Genomic DNA, 21,557 nt, shown 5'->3' with positions numbered 1-21,557 from the left:
TCTTGGGCATGTCTGAATACACCCACGGCTCAGGCATGTCCACGGGAGACAGGAAAAGACAGCGTGTGTAGGCACATTTCCCCCACCCCAAGGTTCAGAGGAAGTCAGAAAAGAGGAGCCTGGAACACAAGTCCCTGATGGGGAAGAGGAGCAGAATCTGGCACATAATCAAGGGAGGGAGTCGTGGGAAACTGAGTCACAGACAAAGATTTCTTGCAAATTACTAAAGTTATCTGCAAGGCTGCAATTAGCTGCACAGCTCACAATAGCCACAAAGCTACAAGGACCAGGTGCTGCAAGGCTCACAGGGGCCCAGGAGGCCTGGCTGCTGGGTGTGGTGAGGGACCCACTCAGGGACACTAATTTGTACCCCACCAAGGTGGGAGAGAGAGAAGAGAGAGGTAGAAACCAAGTATCTTTTTATTCCTGTCTGAGAGAGAGAGAGAGAGAAAGAGAGAGAGAGAGAGAGAAAGAAAGAGAGAGAGAGAGAGAGAGAGAGAGAGAGAGAGAGAGAGAGAGAGAGAGAGAGAGAGAGAGAAAAGAGAAATTCACTGCCAGAAGGAATTGCTCTGGTCTATAACCTGGGCCTCCCAATAACTGTCAGACTTTCTGTTTTATATTTTGGAGGCAATTATCTGTTGTGGGGAGGGGGCTGTCTAAGGGCTGTGTCCAGGTCCAATTGCCATTACAGAGATACTGACTAATTAATTGCCTTAATACATCAACAGTATCTGAAGGATTCTTGAGCAATATGACTTTGGCGTGGGCTGTGGCAGTATCCGAAGTATCTCTGGCATTGCTCCCTAAGGCTGTGTTTTTCTTGAAAGCATCAGCAGCCAGTGGGGACAATTAAGGAATATCTGGCCAGGTTAGCTGGGTCCAGGCGCTCAAGGTCACTGCATGGGTGTGAGGGGCCCAGTCTCCATGGCAGAGGATAGAGGGATGGGAGAGTGGGAGCAGGAGGGGATGAGGGGAAGCAGAGAAGAGGGCGCAGCCTGCCAGAGGGGGGCTGTAAAGTTCTGCTCTAGAAATAAACAGCCCCCGCCTCTACCCTGCATGAACTTCCAAACCTTTGCAACCAGATTGTGGCTATCTTCCCAAACTTTTGGAAGTTTCTCTGGGGTACAGTTCATGACTTGAGCTATTTAATGGTCACCTGTTACTGGACATGTAGAGGGGTGCCCTGCACTAACCCCCTGGAGTTTCAGCATCCAGAGAGGTCAGAACCAGTGTCAGCTGATGCTTTGCAGGAATGTGACACCAAACTGCACTCCAGAGTGTCCTGGTCCCCCTGAACCACCTTCTTTTCCCAGACACACCTGAGCCCCAGGCAGGAAGATGGTGCTCAGTAAGTCAGCTGTGCTCAGCTGTTGCCTGACAACGAGCAAAATACCCAAAAAGCTTTGTGAACTGACAGCCCGATACCAAGCTGATTAGTGCTGAGTCTGGGAAGCTACAGATGCTGAAGCAACTGTTGATCATTCTGCACTCAGGAATCACTCCTGGCAAACTCAGGGGACCATATTGGATACTGGAAATTGAACCCAAGTTGGCTGCATTCAAGGCAAGTGCTCTATTTGCTATCGCTTCCACCCCACAATCATTGTGTGTTGGAGTCAACGGCTGGCTATGACAGGAGAAGCAAAGGGAAGGAAACAGCCACCAAGTCTGAAGAAGTAGTTTAATGGCCCAAATAGAGAGTCATGGTATTCCCCGTTCTGAAGAGACATCCCATGAGGCTGCGCTGGCCCTTCAGGAAACCAATATCCACCCCTCACCACGGCCTCCAGGGGTACACACACGCCTGCACCCCAGTACCATTCTGGCTCCCAGGGAACCGCCCTCCTCGCTGCTGCCTCCCACCACCTGCAGTGGCTGAACTGGGATGCAGCTGGGTTAAGGGAGGGGGCGTGTGTGGACCGTGTTAAGCAGGAGAGTCGAGCTGGCAGCTGGGGAGGGAAAGCAGGTACAAGACAGAGCTTCCACTGGGTACCCACAACACGACACCCCATTCGCCTGCAAACGAGGCAGCCAGGAGTCTCTGCTGCGGCTGCTTCTGCCCAGTGGGCAGCATGGCCACCCAGTCTCAGGCTTTAGGGCCAGCAGCCTGGGCACCACGTGTCATCCCCTGGTGCATTCTGGCGGGCGACATGGAGTCCAGCTCATGCCCGGTCTAGGGGTCAATCTCCTCCGGGATCACCGTGATCAACACGTCCTCGTTCCCCCGGCGCACCACCATATTCAAGGTGTTCTCCCTTCTGATGACATCACTCACATCGTTGGCTGACACCACTGACTGGCCATTGATGCTAATGATGATGTCATTCTCCTTGAGTCCACCCCTGCAACAAAGGAAAGCAGTGTGGTGAGCTCTGCCTGGCTTTGGGTCAACGGAAATCAGCCCTGGCAACCTGTTCTCTCAGGCCAAGGCAGCACCAGTCTCAAGAAGGCACATCCCTTGGCCCTAATTAAGGACACCCGCACCCTAGAGAGGTGAGCATGGACCACCCACATCAATTGTGTACAGTGACCACGGCTGACTTGCTTGTCATGAGCAGTGCAGCTCAGAGAACCTTCCCTAGGAAGAGAGGTGGGCAGTTCTCATGGGAATACTATCTCTGTGTCATATTTAGGGGTCATATTAGAGGCACAGGAGTGCTAAGACCACCTGGATGGCCTCACAGGGCAGCTGATGGTTTCTGTGAAGGGCCACTGTGGAGATTAAGCCACCCGTCTGGTCTCCAGCAAAGCTGAACTGACCTAGAAGCAGGAACATTGCTCCCCCCCCACCCCAGCCCTCTCATTCTGATCCAGAGACCCCCCCAACAGCCAGAATGGTACTAGGGGGCAGGCATGTGTGTCCCGTGGTGGTGGGTGGATATTGGTTTCCTAAAGGGCCAACGCGGCCTTGTGGGGGTGTCTCTTCAGAATGGGGAATACCGTTCTATGGAAACGCCTGCCCCATGTTTGGCAGACACTGAGTTTCTTTATCACTTCTGTGAATGCTCGCATTTTATTCGTATTTTGCTTCTTTTTCCTGACCGCTGCAATGACCCATCTACTCTCAGCCCATGAGGTTGAACAGACACAGACCAAGGACGAGACTAGGGCCCTGGGAATCATTCTTGGAGGGTCTGGCTGACTCATCTTTCCAACGGACTGTCAGCAAGTGCTTCAAGTGCTTCAAGTGCCTGTTAATCTCATGTTATGTGGTTCTTTTTCTGACAACGTGGCAGGTTTTAGTCTGAGTCCAATTTAGAGTGGAGGAAGCATCTTGGGAGATGCTTCCTGAAGCATAGGATGGCATCCCAAACTTGGGGTCTCCATGACTCTGCCCCTAAGCCTTTTTCCCTAGCCAGGTCTCAATCTCAGACACTCAACTCACACCTGGAAGTCTCTTTCCAGGACTTTAAAGACTTTAAAGCTCGGGGGGGGGGGTCCTGGGAGGACCCAGGCAGAGACCTCAGGAGCAGTAATGTTTCACCACACAGTTCTGACAAGGACCATCCCCAGCCCAGATTTGCCCCCTTCTGGGGTCCCCAGAAAAAGAAAAGTAACACTGCTCACGCTTCTGCTGGGGTATCGGGAATGACTTCAATGATATACGCTCCTGAAAGCACATCAGGGAAATCTTGGTGTCTCTCCTTCAGTTCTTTGGCTTTGCTGCTGGGAGCAAAAGCACAATGTTAGTATCAGGCCACAGCATCTTCCCTCTGCAAGACGCTGCTCCTAGCCTCTTCCCGCATGATGCCACTTCCCCAGACCCTTCTAATATGGTTCCTTCTTTGGAAGTTTAATTCCATGGACAAGGGTCACCTGTCTGGTGTCCTGTCAGGTACATGCCAGTCCGGGTAATGATTATCTGCATCTGCTAACCACGGGCAACCCAACCTGACCTGGAGACTGAAATTAGGCATCAGTGCCCCCTTTCCAGCCACAGTTTCTCCCTTACACCTGGGGAATGAGGGTTGTCTACAGGCTGGGGGATTGTGAAGGTAAGACACCACCAGCTGGTCCAATACGTCATGTAGAACCAGTCCAAACCATGGAGGTGAATAATTTTGGGACTGGTGGTGGGGCTATCACCCTGGGAACCAATCCTGACACCCTCTCACACAATGATGTCAGGGTGGACGGCTGGTGGCTTACACTCAGATGTCACAGAGAACGGACAGCACCAACAAACATGTAACATTGTTTGTCAAACTGGTTTGGTAAAAAGGGGGATAAAATAAAAATCCTGGGCAGGAGCTCTAGTATAGCAGGGAGGGCATTTTCCTTGCACCCAGTTGATACAAGTTCTGTCCCTTGCATCCCATAGTGTTCCCTGAGCCCTCCAGGAATTGTTCTTGAGCACAGAGCCCCCCCCCCCCCAAAAAAACACTGAGCGCCGCTGGGTGTGCCCCCCCAAAAAAAACCAAACAAACAAAAATCCCACCACGTTGCTGGAAATTCATTCCTTTACTAAAAGTTTCAAAGAGTAAATTGATGCTTGTTGAAAGTAACTTGAATGAATGATTGAATGATGCCACCAGATGGCAGGAAACACAAATTGCAGCACCAGTGTCAACACAAACCATCCCAGTCTCAAAAGTTGTCCCTATGCTCTCACTGGCCAAGGAGGAGGAAAACTGAGGCTCCAGAGAGGGAGTTTCCAAGGCCAAACTCAGAGAAGTGTTGGGGCTTGGCCTCGATGACTCACCCTCAATCCCTTTGCTCCCAGTCTGCAGCTCTGGCATATTCCAGCGCTGGCCCCAAGTCCCTTTCCATACCTCAACCCCACAACCTGTCCCCACCTTTGTCCGGGCTCCTCCCACAGTTTCTGCCCCTTGGCGACTGCCGCCCAGTGCTCAGCTGTGGGCAACTCTGCATGGATGCCAGTCCAGTGTTCATGAGCGATGAGTTTGTTTTCCTCAGCGGCACAAAGTCATGTGTGTGCCTGCCAGGCCAGCTCACTGCCACCTTCTTCATGCTGGAAACTGGGTTTCCACACATGAAGACGAGGTTGGTGGGAGGCAGGAAGGGCCAAGGGCTAGTGCCCACCGTGCTACCTGCTGCTTAGACCTCCCTTCTGGAGGAGAACCTTAGAGCAATGGTCCTGGACAGAAGCAGAGCCCTGGTTCTATCCCCACATATACGTGAAGGTTGAAGTAACAAGTGAGAAGGGTTCGTCCTGCTTTCTGAGGTGGCTAAGTTACACCCAAGCCCGAGGGGTCTTGGACAGCAACTGCCTTGTGGGGGAGCTCCTGACGCTACCTTGAACCCACATACAGGTGGAGACCTGGCCCACCCTCCCTCCTCACCCCTCACCCACCTGGATGTGAGTGACATCATCCGGATGCCGATGTACTTCTTCTTGGTGACAGCTTTGCCTGTTGGGATGGATGAAAAAGGACAGTTTGGATGTGTGAGGACAGCCCACCTGGGGTTCATCCTCAACCCCTGCATCTACAATTAAGTTTGGGTGGTGGGTTACTCTAGGGAGCACCCTCATAGGTCCCCTCCTGCCCTGGGTCTAGGCCAACCTCCATTTGCTCAGCTGAGGTCAAAAAAGAGCCTTGACCGACTGACCTCTGAGGAGGGTCTGGTCCTCCCAGAACCCTGAATTGCCTCTTTCTGGCCTCGTCAGGACAACAGGCTGGGCTGGACCCAGCATCCTCATTGTCAACCAGACCCAGAGCCCAGTCTGCTGGGCTGCCCCTGCCAGCCTTCACCCCGTGTCACCCCCTTGTCGTGAGCACACCAGGCCCTGCTCACAGGGAGCTGTGCCTGTGGTTCCTCTCTCTGGAAAGTTCTGGTCAATTCCCTGCCTGCAATTCAATTCCTCTTCCTCAGGTTCAGGATAAGGAGGTTCCTGGCCATTTTGTGTCCCAAGCCCCTTGGGTTACTCCCTAGCAAGCTCCCTGGTGCATGTTCTAGAAGGCTGTGTGTAGGCATCTGAAATTATCTAGTGTTCGTGCAGGTGTGTATGTGTGCATGTGTGTCTGCTCAGGCGAACCATGAGTGTGGGATGAGGGGCACTGAAGATGGGGGGAGAGTTTCCTTCCTGGATCTGTTTTCTCATCTGTAAAATAGGATCATAATGCACCTGCCAGGTGCCAGTGGGAGTCAAGTGACAGGATGGAAGAGGAAGTCAATGGTGCCCAGAAATCCTCCAGGGTCAGCCACGGGGTCCCCATCACCCCTCCCTCCTGGTGCTGAACACATGGGCCTTACGGCATTCCTGCCACCCCAGCTCCCCGCCTGCCCTGATGCACCTTTGGCCTGACGGTCGTGGGACTCGGTGAGGAACTTTTTAATCTTATCTGAGGGTATCGCGAAAGAGATGCCGGCTGTGACCTTGAGGGTGTTGATACCGATCACTTCACCATCCTGCAGAGTGAGACAAGGCCAGGGTGAGGGTGGCCAGGAGGGAGATGGACGGACATACTGGAGCCAGGCCACCTCAGTTCATGAGGGGACAGGTGTGTGTGTGTGTGTGTGTGTGTGTGTGTGTGTGTGAGAGAGAGAGAGAGAGAGAGAGAGAGAGTCAGAGTGTGAATGTGTTACATGTTAGGTGTACATTGTGTGGTATATATGTACAAGTGATATGTGATATGTGTTGTGATATGCGTATGTGACATGTATTTTATGTGGTGTCTATGGGGTGTGTATGTTGTGTTGTAAGTGTAATTGTGTGGTACAATACACATGGTTAATGTGTATGTGGTATACCTCTGTGTGTCTCTGGTCTTTATATGTGGTGTCTGGGGTATGTATGTGTGATAGCTATGTATGTCACTCATGTGTCTATGATGTGTGTGTGTCTATGTGTGTTTGTGTGTTGGTGGTAGAGGGATATAGTGGGAAAGATGGCATTGAGCACTGCACACTGAGTTCAGAAAAAAAAAAAGAGGAGACCCCAGCTCAGGCCCAGGGGAAAGAGGATAGAAGAGAAGAGAAAAAAAATGGACACTGTGCAGTGAAGGGTGGGAGTCTCCTCGGCCCTCTTGTGGAAAAACCCATCTCATCTCACAGACAGGACAGGCCTAGAATCAAGGGCCCTGGTCCTTTCTCCCTCCAGCCTTGGACCTTCTCCTCATCCTTAGCTCAGCACAGAGAACCCCACTTCCCTCCCTGGCCTTCGGTCAAATCTCTGTGCCTCCCCCAGAGGTCTCATTTCAATTGCTCTTCCCTCCTGTGAGATGGTCATTCCAACAGCTGCACGAGAGTTGGGATGTGATGGTACAAGGGAGAACATCCTGGTCCCTATAAGAACACGAGTCTTTCTGCAAATGTCACATCCCAAGGCGTACCCTAACATGCTGCTCTTTCTGACCAAGATAAGAAGGGCCACTGGCAAGCGTAGAGCCCAGTTCGCAAGAACCAGATACTCTCTCGGCCAGTTCCCTACAGAGGAAGCCAGCGTGGGTGGACATGGTTTTGGAGGGGCCTTACCAGGTTCACAAGTGGACCCCCGGAGTTCCCGTACTGAAACGAAGCAGAAAAAAAACACACTGAGTTTATGTCTTCACTGTCTGTCACCTGCTTTCCTAACCACAGGTCTCTTGGTGAGGGATATTGTCTGAGATCTTTTCCTCTCAGCTTCTCAATGGTTTTCTGGGGGGTATACCAGTAGTTTTAGGGTGCCACCCCCAGTGGCATTTAGGGCTTACTCATGGTTCAGTGTTCAGGGATCTTTTCTAGTGGGACACTATAGGGAGTTCCTGTCTCCCAAACTAATATTTTGCTGAAAACATCACAATCTTCTGAAAGTCTGAGGTGTACAATAGTGGAATTAATTTTTTTTGCTCCAGTACCAAGCAGCATGCTCTGAGCACCCACAAACACCCAACACCTCCTTAGAGGTCAGCCAGTCACCCTAGGACTCAGACAAGACACCCCCAGAGGCACCTCTCAGCCCCTCTCAAAGTTTCTTGTTTTCTGGACAGATGGAGGACTCAAATGTCCACTATGGGAATATCAGCTCAGAGGGTGGAGGCTGCAAGAAAGTGTGACCAGAAGATTCTGGAGCAGATAGTGGGACTCGGCTTCTGGGTAGTATAGGAAGTACCCAAGGGGGATCCCGGAGACTGTTTCTATTTCCTCTGGGACGCAACCGTGAGAGGGTCCCTAACTCCCACCCACTGCTCTGTTGCCCTCTGCAAAGCTGCCATTGCAGGAGGTCTTGGAGATGCCCAGCAGCATGGGCCCACCTTCCACCCCACTGAAGGCCACCCAGGATGTTTTGGGGGTGCACAGCCCCGCCCCACTCACATTGATGATGGCGTCCGTCTGGATGTAGTCCATGTCCGAGTTCCGGAGGCCCAGCTCCTTGCCACCACGCTGGGTGGTGCTGACAATGCCAGTGGTCACGGTGTTTTGGAGGGAAAAGGGGCTCCCGATGGCCACCACAAACTCGCCAGGACGCAGCTCCGAGGAGCGGCCTAGCCGGAGCACTGGGAGTTTTCCCTGCAATGGGGCACAGTTGGAGTCAGGGCCAAGGGTGGAGGGTGGCATCAGGAGGGGGCAGAGCAGTGAGGGGCTTGGGCATCCCTGACACCTCACACTCCACGTCAACTCCCCCTTCACCTGACTCTCTCACCCCAGACAGAGCTGGAATCAACCCGTGTGAGCTAAGGCAGAACCAGGGTCTGGCAGGTCAAGACCAACTACCCCAAAGGTCAAGGGGAGCCTTTCGGGGTCTCATCACACAGTGCTGCCAAGGGTACATCCTGACTCTCAGACCTTGGACTGGAAAAGGAGGCAACAGAGTGGAGCCCACACCCCAAAGGGATACAGGGGGTTCCACACTGTCCTTTTCATCCTCCACAAGTCCTAGCATGTAACCTCAACTCAGGTAAGGGTGTTCATGCCAAGAGGACCCTCAGACCCAAGGAGGAACCCTTTGTTTCCTGTTCAGACCCTATTTGGACACTGTCGCCAACACCCCCCACCCCCAGGGGAGGCAGCACCCAGAAACAGGCCAGGATAGACATAGACAGTGCAGGTTAGTGCCAACACAGTACACAAACCTACAGCTCCTTGGCCCTAAGACAAGTGGATTGTATAAAAGTGCTGGGGGGCCTCTTCCTTCTGCCTTTTGCCTGGGCACACAGATGACATTAGTGAGGGGGCATTTAACCCGAAACTCCTGACCCAGATTTTCTCCTCCCCAGCTCAGCCTCTCAGTTGGATGCTGGGTCAGAACTTCCTTCTCTCAGGGGAAGCAAGGTGAGGCCTGAGAAGGACATGGGGACCCACTAAACTCCATTTCTTTCCTGGGGGGCCCAGGCTGAAGCACTGAGGGACAGATACCACAAAGGCTGCTTCTGATCGACGTAAAGGTTGGAGACCAAGGCAGAAAGGCTTGATCTAGCCTATAGGGGCACTCTAAGTCCTGGCTAGCCAGGACCCCCAATCTGGGATGCAACCTGAGAAGCACAGAGATGAGAGAGACAAAAGACAAGTGTCCGCACTCAGAGATCAGAGGGCAGCAGGTGGAAATGAACTGCACCCCCCCCAAGCCTACAAGCTGCTCTAGGCTCCCAACCTGAGAACTAACTCTGCCCCATGAAGTCCTCATGATTGAGGGTCCATGTGGGCCTGGACAAAAGCACCAGTACCCCACACCCCCAGAACCAATCCCCGCTGGGAACATGAGCAGGAAAATGGAGCCTCAGATGGTCACCTGAGTGTGGCCCAGGGGCTGGAATCATAGCACAGTGGTTAAGGTTCTTGCTTTGAATGCAGCTGAACTGTGTTCAATCTCTGGCATTTCATAAGGTCCCCTGAGCACTGCCAGGAATGATTCCTGAGTGCAGAGCCAGGAGTAACTCCTGAGCACCTCTGGGCATGACCCCAAAACAAAACAAACGAACAAACAAAAAACCTAAGTGTGGCCCTGAGAGCTGGGCTGTTCAAGTCATCGTCCACACAAGGGACTGCAAGGTATCCATGAGAAGCAGGTGGAAATAGAAAATGGGGTACAGGGGGCTTAGAACCCAGAGCCTCAAGTGAGAAAGGAACAAATCTCTTTCCTCCCAAAAGACAAGGCTCTTTCCAGGTTCCCATGAAAGTTGATATCTATTTCCTCCTACCCACACACTATTTTATAGTTAGGGAAACTGAGGCACAGAGCTGGGTGGGGGAGCTTTGCACAGCTAAGGTTCAAACTTCCTGCATGAACCTATATTTACAACAAGAAAACAGTGAGCTGGGGGAAGGGAGGGACTGAGCAGGCAGAGGCACAGCTCAACATGAGATCATATGCTTAGGGGGCCCAGTCCCCAGCTTGGGGACTCTGTCTCCAAATGTGGGGCCTGGTTCTCAGGCTGGGGTTCATTCGACCATCTGCTCAGTGCAGCCATACTCGGCCAAATTCCTAGGAGCTAATTGAGCATTTCATAACGTCCCTGTCTAGACAAGGGGTCCACGGGGGGCCTGGGGAAGATAAGATGCCATCAGCAGTGGATGTACAAAGCCAGGGCACTGCCTGCCTGGCTGGGTGGCACCTTGAGCCCTGCACTGGGATAGCCCTGCTATCCCACAGTGAGTTCCCACGTACCCCACATCAAAGCTGTCTCGGGGCTCCATGCTGCAGACACTCTGTCTGCACTGGGCCCGGCAGCCAGGCCCTCCCCTGCGGCCACTGCCTGCTCACCCTCACAACATGCCATTGACCTGGGCACCTTTGGCAGAGAAGAGGGGTAAGGAAAGGGGGGGCAGGTGGCCCAGCAGTGCTGTCACCACACGTGGGCACATGCAGGCAGGCAGCTGAGAGATCTTGGAGGCCCTGGCAAAATCCAGAGGCTCAGGAGCAGAGCCAAAAAAGGCTGCCTGGGTCCTAATGAATGAATGAGGCCCAAGGTCACAAGTCTAAAGTCATATTCAAGGTCACGCCCATGCCCCTGATGGCTAGGAAATGAAGACAGAAGATGGTCTGGGGGAAATACATGCTCGACCTCAGTCTGCGAGCTTCTCCCTAAAACTAAATAATGTGCCTCTCTCTCCCCGTACAGTTCTACCCGACTTGAGTTGGGAGCTTGCTAGCCCGGGGAAGCAAGGTGGGAGGGGGTGGCCTAGGCCCTGGGGTTGTGTGGATGCCGCTGAGCCCTCTGAACTGGATTCCAGCCCAACCATACTGATTGTTCAGTGGGGCCCTACTGAGGGCTCTGCCTGTCATGAGCTGGAGGAAAGTCACTGCATGCTCCAGCCAGCAGCACTCAGCAGGAAAGTGCAGAAAAGAGAAGGAAAGAGCTCCTTCCCTCCTCCTCCACAGCCCCTTTGTGGGACACTTCACATGAGTCCAAACACAGATACCATACATGAGATCCAGGTATAGACCCCAGAAAACCCACCAGGCACAGAGTCCAGAGAGACAAACGAGCCACTAGTACAGGGCAGACAGGAGACAAGCCTATCTCCTACCCCATGAACAGCTTGACTGAGAACCTTCCACAAGACTAAATATAAATTGACTGGGAAGAGACACGGGGTGTGCACCATGATGGTTTATCAGCAAGAAGCAGAAACCCCAAAGCAAGGGGGGTTTCAGGGCTAGGTCAACCTCTTCAAATGGGGGTAAATCAGCCTCTCAGAGCCTCCTGGAGCCTTGTAGAGCCTTCCAGAGCCTCTTAGACCCTTTTAGAGCCTTCCATAGTCTCCCTTAGCCTCCAGAGCAGCCTGGAGCCTCTCAGCACCACATCCTGCCTGTCTGGCTGATGCAGCACTGCTGTGTGGCCTGAGCAGGGTCATGCCCTTGGGACTCAGACTCTTCGTGGGCCTTTTCACAAAAGCAAGACTCCATGTGGCTGAGTAAGTGGAGCCTGGCTAGATGGAGGGTTAATGGACAAGGCTGGTCCTGGTCTGGGAAACCCAGACCCTCCGACTCTGCTGGGCAGGGGGGTGGTCTAGCTAGCAGTGCCAACCCAAGTTAGGTGCCCTATCAGCTAAGAAAGGAGCTGAGGATGGTCCTATGAGTCACCTGGGCCAAAGGTAAGAGCCTCCTCTCAGGTGTGACCTATTGGGGCAGGGGCGATGGGGAGAAAGAAGCTGGCTCAGAGGGGAGAGACGGCATTGGGTTGTGTCCATTACAAGACCCAAGTAGGCTCAGCCTGGCCGGCTCAGACACATTGACCACCAGTGTAGACAGACCTACCATATCTATGAAGACAGCCTCATGCCTGATCCTTCTAGGCCAGCCCTGACTAGTATAGACAAATCTACCCTGGCCAGTGTAGACAGACTACCCCTGTGGATAGACCACTACTGGTCAGTATAAGAAGATATACTCTGTCCAGTGTAGACAGACCACCCCGTGAGTGTGTTAGACAGGCCATCCCTGCAGGTATAGACAGACCAGCCCTGTGGGTATAAACAGATCACCCCTCTGGGTATAGACAGACTGACCATTCCTGTGGATATAAACAGACCAGCCCTGTGGGTGTAGACAAACCACACTTGTTTGCTGTCCAACTGCTTGGTGCTTTGTCCCTCCTTGACCTCATCCCCAGGACACAGGGACACCTAGTAATGGGGCCATCATCCCAGAGTGGATAAGATAGGCAAGGACTACCATGACCTCCACCCCACCCAAGCCTGCTTGTTATCCAGATGCCCCTGGGTGACAAGGACCCTTTCATGACTCAGAGAAGGATAGAGGGTGTGGTGGAATGTAGGGAGCATAGCAAGAAATGGGGAGCACGGAAAGAAGTGGGGAGCACAGTATCAGTGCTCGCAAGCTTGGGAGCAGATGGGCCCAACTACTGTCCACTGCAGTGAGATAATCCTGGGCTGCCCCTGACCCATGATCCAGTCTTTACATAGACGGGGCCCAGGGAGACATGGCCAAACATGCTTGCACACACAGGCACATAAATTCCCGCACAGTACACACATCCACACACATCTGTTTGATTATACCTTGTTTTACCCAAAATGAAGATCATCCCTGGTTTCTTTATGTCTGTTCATTGACAACTTGGTTTCACCCAAAACAGATGGTCTTACTTGCAAATCTAGGTGGAACCGGTTCAGGATAGCCTGAGCTATCTCACCTTACTCACCTACCCAGGAAGTACAAAAAAAATTTTTTTTTTTATTTTGACAGTTCTGGCAGGCAGCTTTCTCGCCATAAGAGGTAGAAGACTGCCAGACTACACATGTTTCACCCTCAGCCTGATCTGGATTATTTCATGCAGCAGCTCTGCTTCAGACTCGCTCACCCAGGGTTGGAAATATGGAGTGTGAAGTAATTTTACACACATCCGGCACATCCATGAAGCCACCCTGGCTTAGGCCCTCGAGCATAGCTTGGTTTGGCCTGGGTCCAAGTAAGCCCCCCAGCACCTGGGCACATCTAAGGGAAAGGACCCCATGTTCCAGCTTTACCTCTGAAACGAGTGTCACATCCCAGACACCCTAACAGGGAAGTTGTTTAGTTGAGGCTGTACCAGGCAGTGCCCAGGGCTTACTCCTGGCTTTGTGCTAGCAATCATTGCTGGCAGGATTCAGGGGCTCATGTGTGGTGTCAGGGATCAAAACCAGTAGGCTGTGTGCAAACAAAGCACCTTCCCCATTTCTCTTTAGCTCTGCCTGCGTTGAGGGTTCTTTCCTCGGTGAACTCTCTGTTGGCCGACCAGGGGTCAGGCTTCCATCATAGCCGGGAAAGACCCCTAAATCTCTTTCCGTCTCCTGCCCACTGGGGGCAGATGAACATGCCTCTTCCCTTACTACAGAGGGAAGGCCTGGAAATCTCCAGATGCTAGTGTGGCTGGTGATTGACCAGCAAATCCCCAACAGCAACCACACATCCATAGTTCAAGTCCAGCCATGAGTGACCATCTCCTGTGACCTCACTCCCCAAAGCCTGGAGAGAGGCCACTAAAGTGAACCCCCAAAGACAAGGTAACCATTGTTCTGAAGCCAAGAAATTCAGTAACTACTTGTGTTTCTTCCTTGAAAAGTAGCAAGTGTCTGTTACAAGGAGATCCCTATTGGGCTGGAGCACAGGACAGAGTAAGGCAGTAGCTTTGCATTCAGCTGACTGAAGTTTGAGCCCCAGCACCATTCAGAGTCCCCTGAACTTTGTCAGGAGTGTCTCCTGAGCACCACCAACTGTGCTCTCTCTTCCCCCCTCCAAAAAAATAATTTTTTTTTGCTGTGTCTGCAGAAACTCAGCAGCCCAGCAGCCCGGATTCAGAGGGATTGGGGCTAATAGGCTAGCACTGGGTGGGGGTACATTTGCTTCCAAGTTTGCTTCAAAGGCTAATGTTGCAGCAACTGGCAGCAGCTCAAGTGAGTGATTCAACCAGACTTTTGGATTCGGTTCTGCTGACCTCGTGTTTCCTTCAGAAAGCACAATGGGAGAGGACCCAGCCCTGCTCCCGCCCTCACAGAAGGGGCTTCGTGGAGTTCAGCAGCATGGCTGCATCTAGTTGTGTCTGAGGGAGCTGGAAGGGTAAAAAGGGATGCAAGCCCCTGGGGTGAATGGGGTCACAATGGCCTGAACACCTGGTGGAACAAAGAGATTGGCCAGGCCTGTGTTACTAGAGGCTGGATCAGCTCCAAGAGTAATGCGGTACAGGGCAAAAGGAAAACAGAGGGACCAGAGCAATAGTGGGGAAGGTGCTTGTCTTCCATGCAGCCAACCCTGCTTTGATCCCCAGCATCCCTTATGGTTCCCCAAGCTAGCCAGGAGAACATGGATACAGGACTAGAGAGATTTTAGAGTGAAGGCACTTGTCTTGCATCCAGCTGACCCTGATTCAGTGCTCAGCACCCCATAAGGTCTCCTGAGTACCATTTGAAGTGATCCCTGAGCACAGAGCCAGAAGTATTGCTCTGAGCACCAGCAAGTGTGGTCCAATCATACCCTCCCAAAATGCCAATCTGTGAAACCCATTAATAGTACTCTGAAAATGTTTTTCTTGTTTCTTTTTCTCTTTCCTTCTTCCCTATATTAGTTATGAGAAACATTTTAGTTACCACTTTCTTCATTTGCTCCCTGTGTCAAAAAAAAGATTTAGAGGTCAGGGTAGACACCCAGGGACCTCAGCCTGCAGTGCTCTGCCCAGCACCAGCAGTACCTGGAGAAGCTGGGCCATTCCTGGCTGCCATTTATAGGTGCCCTGTTGCTATGAAGACCCCGAGATGTCAGGGGGCATATTGAGTCATACTTGGAGACCGAGTGATAGTCACGCATCTTAAGGCACCAGGGGAAGAGGGATGATGGGAGAGAAGGGCTCATCCTGGGGAGCCTAAGGAGAGCCTCCAACCTCCACTCCAGAATCTTTACCCCTCACCACCAAACCATCCCTTCTAAGAACAATCAAACAGCGGCTTGAAGCTTTCCTGCAGGGCCCAGTCCCTAGAAGGCCATTGCTACAAACAGCCAAAGAGCCTGGGATGGAGAAAATCCTCCAGAAGTGGTCCCCATCACATACAGTGTTCAGGGTGCCTGCATTACCCGCTAGCCTCTCCTCGATAACACTTCCATCACCCATGGGTGATGAAGGCAAAGCAGCAGAGATGGATGGAGGGTAAGGGGTGGGGTGGGGACAGAGGAAAATAGAGAAGGGGAGAGAGAAAGTGAGGCCAAAAGCGAGTTGTGTGTATGTACACATATACACACACACACACACATACACACACACATACACACACACACACAGGCTGAGAGAGAGAGGAAATGAACTCTCCTCCTGCTGCTCTGTTCACCAGCTTCACGATAATATTTAGTCCTCATTAAGCTATAATGAGAAATATTGGCTATTCCTTCCTCCCTCTGGTCTTCAAACCAAATCATGACAACAGTTGCCAAGGGGAGTCTAGCGCAGTACAGAGCCCACAGCAGCCGGGACCAGACTGTGTCCAATTAGGCCTCATCTGTCTGACCCCTCTGATATCCTCCCAAGGCTCCCCACAGTTCCTGCTTTCAACTCAGCCATGGCTTGTTGATCAACACATCATGAACCTGCTGTCTGGTCCATAAATATTTATCAAACAGTGATCCTAAAACTAAAAGCACTGAAAGATGGGATCAACAATATCAGGAGCTTCAAAGATGTACTAGAATATTTCGTGGGGGCCTGGGAGTAAAGCCCTGATTAGGGTGAACCAAGGTTCTGGTTCTTCCGTGAGGGGGACCAACCCTGGCCACAGCCTGGTTACCAGCTGTCTGCAGCATGGTGGGCTGACGCTGTGAGGCTTGGGGCCTCCTTTGATCCTCTAGTTTTCCGGCCTCCAAGAAGCGTCTGAGGCTTCCCTCAGAGGAAGGGATCCAGGTCCTCATCCGCAGCTACTCCCATGTCTCTTGTGCACAAACAAAGGCACTCACACTTCATCAAGACGGAGTGCTTAGAACTTGCAAAGTTGCCCAAGATAGAATGATCCTTTGGTGTTCAATGTTGGAAAACTGTCAAGATGCTGGTGACTCTTTTCTCTCTAAAAATCACTTGGTCAATGGCACAGACCAGATAGGATGAGGTATATCATGGAGAGAAAATGAGGGCATAGAGAAATGTCTTCCTCAAGGGGTGGGTGGCTTCTATGAGCTGTCTCATAGGCAAAGCAGAAAGGGAAACAGAGTCATGGTGTCTGTGACCATATTCTGGTGCCTTAATGAATAGAATGGAGTCACTCTCCTCACTTCTCTCTCTCTTGGTGTAGAAAGTGTAGGAGCCAGTTTTGGGGGACTCAAATCTATATTGATGTGGAAGGCAACCAGCTCCTTAGGACTCTGCACTCAGACTCTCCTAAGATTGAGGATGCAAGAAATTAGAGCTGGTGCCAGAGAACAGGACAGGACTGCTTTGCAGACTGACCCTGGCTCCATGTCTGGCAGCACATAGGGTTCCCAAAAACCTGTCAGAAGTGATCCTTGAGCCCAGAGTCAGGAGTGAGTCCTAAGCACAACCAGGTATGTGCCACCATCTCCACTACCAAAAAAAAGGGAAAGAATTGGAGTTTTGTACAATCTGACCAGGAAAGTTTTCCAGAATCTAGTACTATGAAATAGATGGGAAGAAAGTACACTTAGGGTGATTCTCAGTCCCCGCACTGGTCAGAAAAGTTCAACTCACTGGCTTTTTCTAGGCTGTCTCAGGGTATCCTTCATGTCCCACAAAGGTATCCACAGAGAAGCTCCCCTGTCCAGCTAGACCTATAGTGGCCCCCACACGCTGCTCCCCCAGGCTCCTTCTGTTCTGTCTGTTCCCTCCCTGGATAGCTTTGTCTTTGTTCCGGCCAAATCTTAAGTCCTGGGCCTTCGCCCTATGAAGATACTTTCTTTGTACCTCTCAAGGTCTGGCCAAGATAGTGGCTGCAAAATCATTCACACTATCAGTGAACAGTGAAAAGAAGTAATAGATCAGACTCTCAGAGGTGGCGACAAGTCAGAATAATCCACAGAACAAGCTGTTCGTGATCTCAGAGATCACAGAGAAATGGACCCAAACCACTCTGCCTGGCTGACCAGTGAAGCTGCCTCTTCTTCCACAAGGAATCAGAATTCAGCTCTTCTATCCTTGTGCTGCACCCACTGTGTCATATGAGTGTCCTATAATATTCCACTCCTCTGGGGTCATGGGTTAATTGTCTACACCGGACTTGGAAAAAATTTTTCAGCTGTTCACTGAAGCCATGCAGTCTCCAAGCTACCTAGTCAATACAAAGCAAAAGCCACCAGGCTCTCTATATGCTGGTGTCACTGTCAATAAAACTTTATTTTCAAAACCAGATGGAGGGCCAAATTTGGACCACAGGTAGATGCAGAGCACTTTTGCCTATCTACTTCTAACCTGTCTCGGGCAACACTTTTGCTCCCAATTCCTATCTCTCCCCTATCTCTTGAGAGCTATTATCTTTGTTTTTGTTTTTGTTATTTTTGGTCACACCCCGGCAGTGCTCAGGTGTTACTCCTGGCTCCACGCTCAGAAATTGCTCCTGGCAGGCTCAGGGGACCATATGGGATGCCGGGGTTCGAAACAATGACCTTCTGCATGAAAGGTAGACGCCTTACCTCCATGCCCCAAGAGCTATTATCAATAGAGCTACAAATTCAGTCTTCATAATCCGGAAACTGCTTGGCTGGAGACATAAATAACAGTATTCAACTAAGGCCCTAAAGAGCAAATGCCAAAGGGAAGTAAGGCACGACCATATTAAGAGAAAACCCGGCCCAAGAATGTCCTCCCCAATCACTGAGTTCTTGAAACAGGGCCAGAGAAAACACTTGATTGGGGGGGGGGGGGGGATTGTACTGAGACATTCTCGTTGCTTCAAACAGCCACCCTCAAAACACCAAAGAACCAAGTCCCCTGCACAAGACAAGCTGGCTCGGAGCCAGCACCCATGGGCCTGTGGTCAAACCCACTCAACTGATCTCTGGCCCCTAAAAACAGCAACAAACGCTCAGACACCCACAGCCCCAAAGCTCCCAGGGGCCTGCGGCAGTTTCTACCAAGACAAGGTTGAGGAGGGGAAGACATAGCTCACGTGGTTCGAGACCAAGGAAGCAGAGCTAGAGCCAGAGCCAGGCTGGGAAAGTAGAGGGCGGGGTTGGGGGGGCATGGAGAGCCACGCAGGGCGGCCACAGCCCAGCCCCCACAGGCCCTGCAGTTATCTGATATCCCCCTGGACTCCTCAGCTGAGTCAGCGCACTGACAGTAGGTTTCTTGAGGAGAGCTGGCAGACTGTGGGCAGTGAGTCACCCTTCAAATCACCTCTGGGGGCTACCCCGACCCTCCTCGCTGGAGAGCTCAGGCAGTCCAGCGCCAGAACAAACCTCTTTGGAGTTGCAGCCGTGCCTCCTCCCTGCCTCCCTGAGGGCCCAAGACGGGGCCATGTCAGCCCTCCACAGCTTGCTTCACAACCCAGAGACCCTCTAATAACAAGCAGCCCTTGCCCTAGGCTTTGCTTTCAGCCACTTCAAACAGGTGTGAAGGGGGCAGTTGACTATGGCGGCTGAAAACCACCTCACAGGCCAGGCAGGGTGGCTGCCAACATTCCCTGGCAGTGGCATCACGGCAGTGCCCACAGGAAACTGCGCCACCTTGGCTGCCAGCAGGATCTCTTGCCCCTGGCCAGAGCCCAAAGCTGTGCAGACAGATACCAGGCTCAGGGGCACTGCTGCAGGGCAAGGTGTCTCCTCCAGGTCTGTCTGCCATCAGGAAGGAATCTGGGGCATCCCCACACACCAAACCAGTTACAAGCCCTTCTCTGAGCCCAGGGGGCTCCTGTGCCTCATCCCTGAGTAGAGGAAGGTGAACGGGACAGAGGACCCCACACAGCAGTCACCCACAAACAACTCAGAATTCAGACTTGACTCTGAGCTTGGGGGTCCAAGAGCAAGGATGGGAGAGTAGCCTGAGCAGAGGGTCCAGAAAGGTCTGTCTTGGGGGGACACTATGAAACTAGCTGAGGAGGAACCAGTGGAGTGGTCCCTAGGGAAGGACTAACTAGGACCCCAGGGGAGCAGCATGGCCTGTGGGGGTCTCCAGAGGGAGGGAGTGGGATTAGGGCAAAGGAGGAAATGGAGGGTGGGAGTGGAGGGGGCGTGGCCTAGATCTTGCTGCATACCCCGTGGGGGTAGGGTGCAAGGTTTTCCAGGGGAGGATGGGACAGAGCTGTGAAGTCACAACCACAAAGGGAATGTGCTGGAATAAGCTAGAATGAAAGTCTTTCTGCCTTACCTACTGCAAGGCGGTCTGGTATTCATGCCAGAGAAACCAAACAATCTCTCTCTCTCTCTCCCTCCCCCCTCTCCCACCACTAGAAGAAATGCACATGGATAAAATGCTGACATTTCAAACCAGGCCAGTGTCATGTTCAACACATCTGGACTCAGCTTGGATGCACAGCTAAGCAGCTGTATCCCCAAAGCTGCTTTCTATTAAAATATTTGCATGCAGACACTTTTCTTCCGCCTGCAGCCTCTCCACTGGCACAAAGGGGACCCAGCCCAGGAGTTGAAAGCACAGAGAACAGAAAAGATGCCTGGACAGGGCTGAAGGACTGACCTCAGGGTATGGGGGCTGCCTTACTCCTCCAGCTCCATGTATGCATGCATGACTGTGTGTGTGTGTGTGTGTGTGTGTGTGTGTGTGTGTGTGTGTGCGTGTGTGTGCGTGCCAGAAGCTGGCCTGGCCACCCAGCTCTGCTCTGCTCTGCTTGGGAATCCGGGTCCAAAACTTTGCCCTGGCCATACTCAGCAGGACCTAAGTGCGCCTGCGCGCTCTCAGGAAAGGAGCCGCAAAAACAGATCTCTGGTTGCAAGCCCAGAAATGTCTCTGGCAACCAACCCCCAGCCTGGGAGCCTCTGCTGGAGCATGCGGGATGCTCCAAGAATGGAAGGAAAAGTCAGCCCATGGGCTCAGCAACTGGGGGCTTCCCTGTCCCCAGCTGCACCCACAGAGTTTCCTGTGGGGGGACCCCAAGCCACTGAATAGCCACCGAATCCTCCATCTTCTTTCGGAAACAGGGACCAGAGATGCTCTGACTGTGACGTTCCCACCAGCAGTGTAGTGGGGCAGATAAGACACCCCCCACACACAAGACTCACAGACTAATGTGCCTGTTTCAGGGCCGAGCCTCTCTGAGTGAGACCATGCGGCTGTGAGAGAATTCGAGGTGGGAGCATGCTCTCTGCCAGCTCTGGAGGATCTGAAACTGGCCCACAGTGCTGGACTGGGGCGCCGGGCTGGGGAGCTGGGCCAGCCCACGTGGCTACCACACTGGTACCATTTTCTCTTTTCTGCTGGCTCTGCATTTTCCAGTTGCTTCCTCCTTCTATTGGCCCTGGGTCCATGTGCTAGACCCTGTTTGCTGGGCCTCCCCAAGCCTATCTCTGCCCTATCTCATTAATAACCCCCCCCCCCACAAAATCACAGCCTACGATTAAAGGGAAACCCTGCCAGAGGAGGTTCTGGGTATCCCATTTCCAAGGATCACTAGTAAAAAAGGAAAACTAAAGCATACACAAAAGACATCTGAGTCTGTTTTGTTCCTCTGCCCTTTCATCTCTGACTCCATGTGGAAAAGCTGCAATTCTGGGGCTGGACACGCGGCTCTGCTCAGGTGCCCAGAGCCCTGGGCAAGACTTGGGGGAACCATGGTGTAGGCCAGAGCAGCCCACAGAGCCAGCTTGTCCAAGCTTCCCCATCCTGCCCGGACCTGCCAGCAACAACACGGGGAGACCAGCTCCTCCTTGGCTCCCACAGAACAAGCACGTCCCAGGGCCAGACACAGCTGCGCCCTGCCCACGCATTCCACACGAGCCACTAGCCTCAGGGCAGTGCCCACAAATGCAGGCCAGCGCCCTGCCAGCCTCCAGGAGCCCTCCTGAAGCTGCTGACTGCTTTTCCTGTGTGCATGGGGCTGAGAAGTGTGGCCACAGGAAAAGCCATTTGTGTCCTGCTGCCGAGACCAGCACACCCCAGACATCTTTTTAGCCGCTTGAGTCTGAACAGGCATGTTAGCCTTCCGGTGCCAGACTTTAGAGTTGAGCCCTGATCACCCCCAGGCTTCATCCTTATCCCCAGTTAGGGCTCTGGCTGGGACACAGTGCCTTGCGGGGG

At 52.5% G+C, this 21,557-nt stretch overlaps 1 protein-coding gene across 1 annotated transcript in view; it reads right to left on the bottom strand.

Moving 5' to 3' along the window:
* Positions 1 to 1,667: 1,667 nt before the first annotated feature.
* The window catches only part of HTRA1 (HtrA serine peptidase 1), a 51,993-nt gene continuing 32,103 nt past the window's right edge, over positions 1,668 to 21,557 (bottom strand). Inside the window, exons 4-9 of the mRNA XM_049790447.1 lie at positions 8,257 to 8,451; positions 7,438 to 7,470; positions 6,258 to 6,372; positions 5,315 to 5,372; positions 3,568 to 3,663; positions 1,668 to 2,342 (exon numbers count right to left, since the gene is read on the bottom strand). Of these exons, the coding sequence (XP_049646404.1) occupies positions 2,174 to 2,342; positions 3,568 to 3,663; positions 5,315 to 5,372; positions 6,258 to 6,372; positions 7,438 to 7,470; positions 8,257 to 8,451 (666 nt within the window). The 3' untranslated portion in view covers positions 1,668 to 2,173. The remainder of the gene's footprint in view (positions 2,343 to 3,567; positions 3,664 to 5,314; positions 5,373 to 6,257; positions 6,373 to 7,437; positions 7,471 to 8,256; positions 8,452 to 21,557) is intronic.

The sequence above is a fragment of the Suncus etruscus genome, chromosome 17 (genome assembly GCF_024139225.1).
Source record: "Suncus etruscus isolate mSunEtr1 chromosome 17, mSunEtr1.pri.cur, whole genome shotgun sequence".
NCBI classification, from domain to species: Eukaryota; Metazoa; Chordata; class Mammalia; order Eulipotyphla; family Soricidae; genus Suncus; species Suncus etruscus.
Note: the sequence above shows the minus strand (reverse complement) of the source record. Positions and strands in the feature narration are given on the sequence as shown.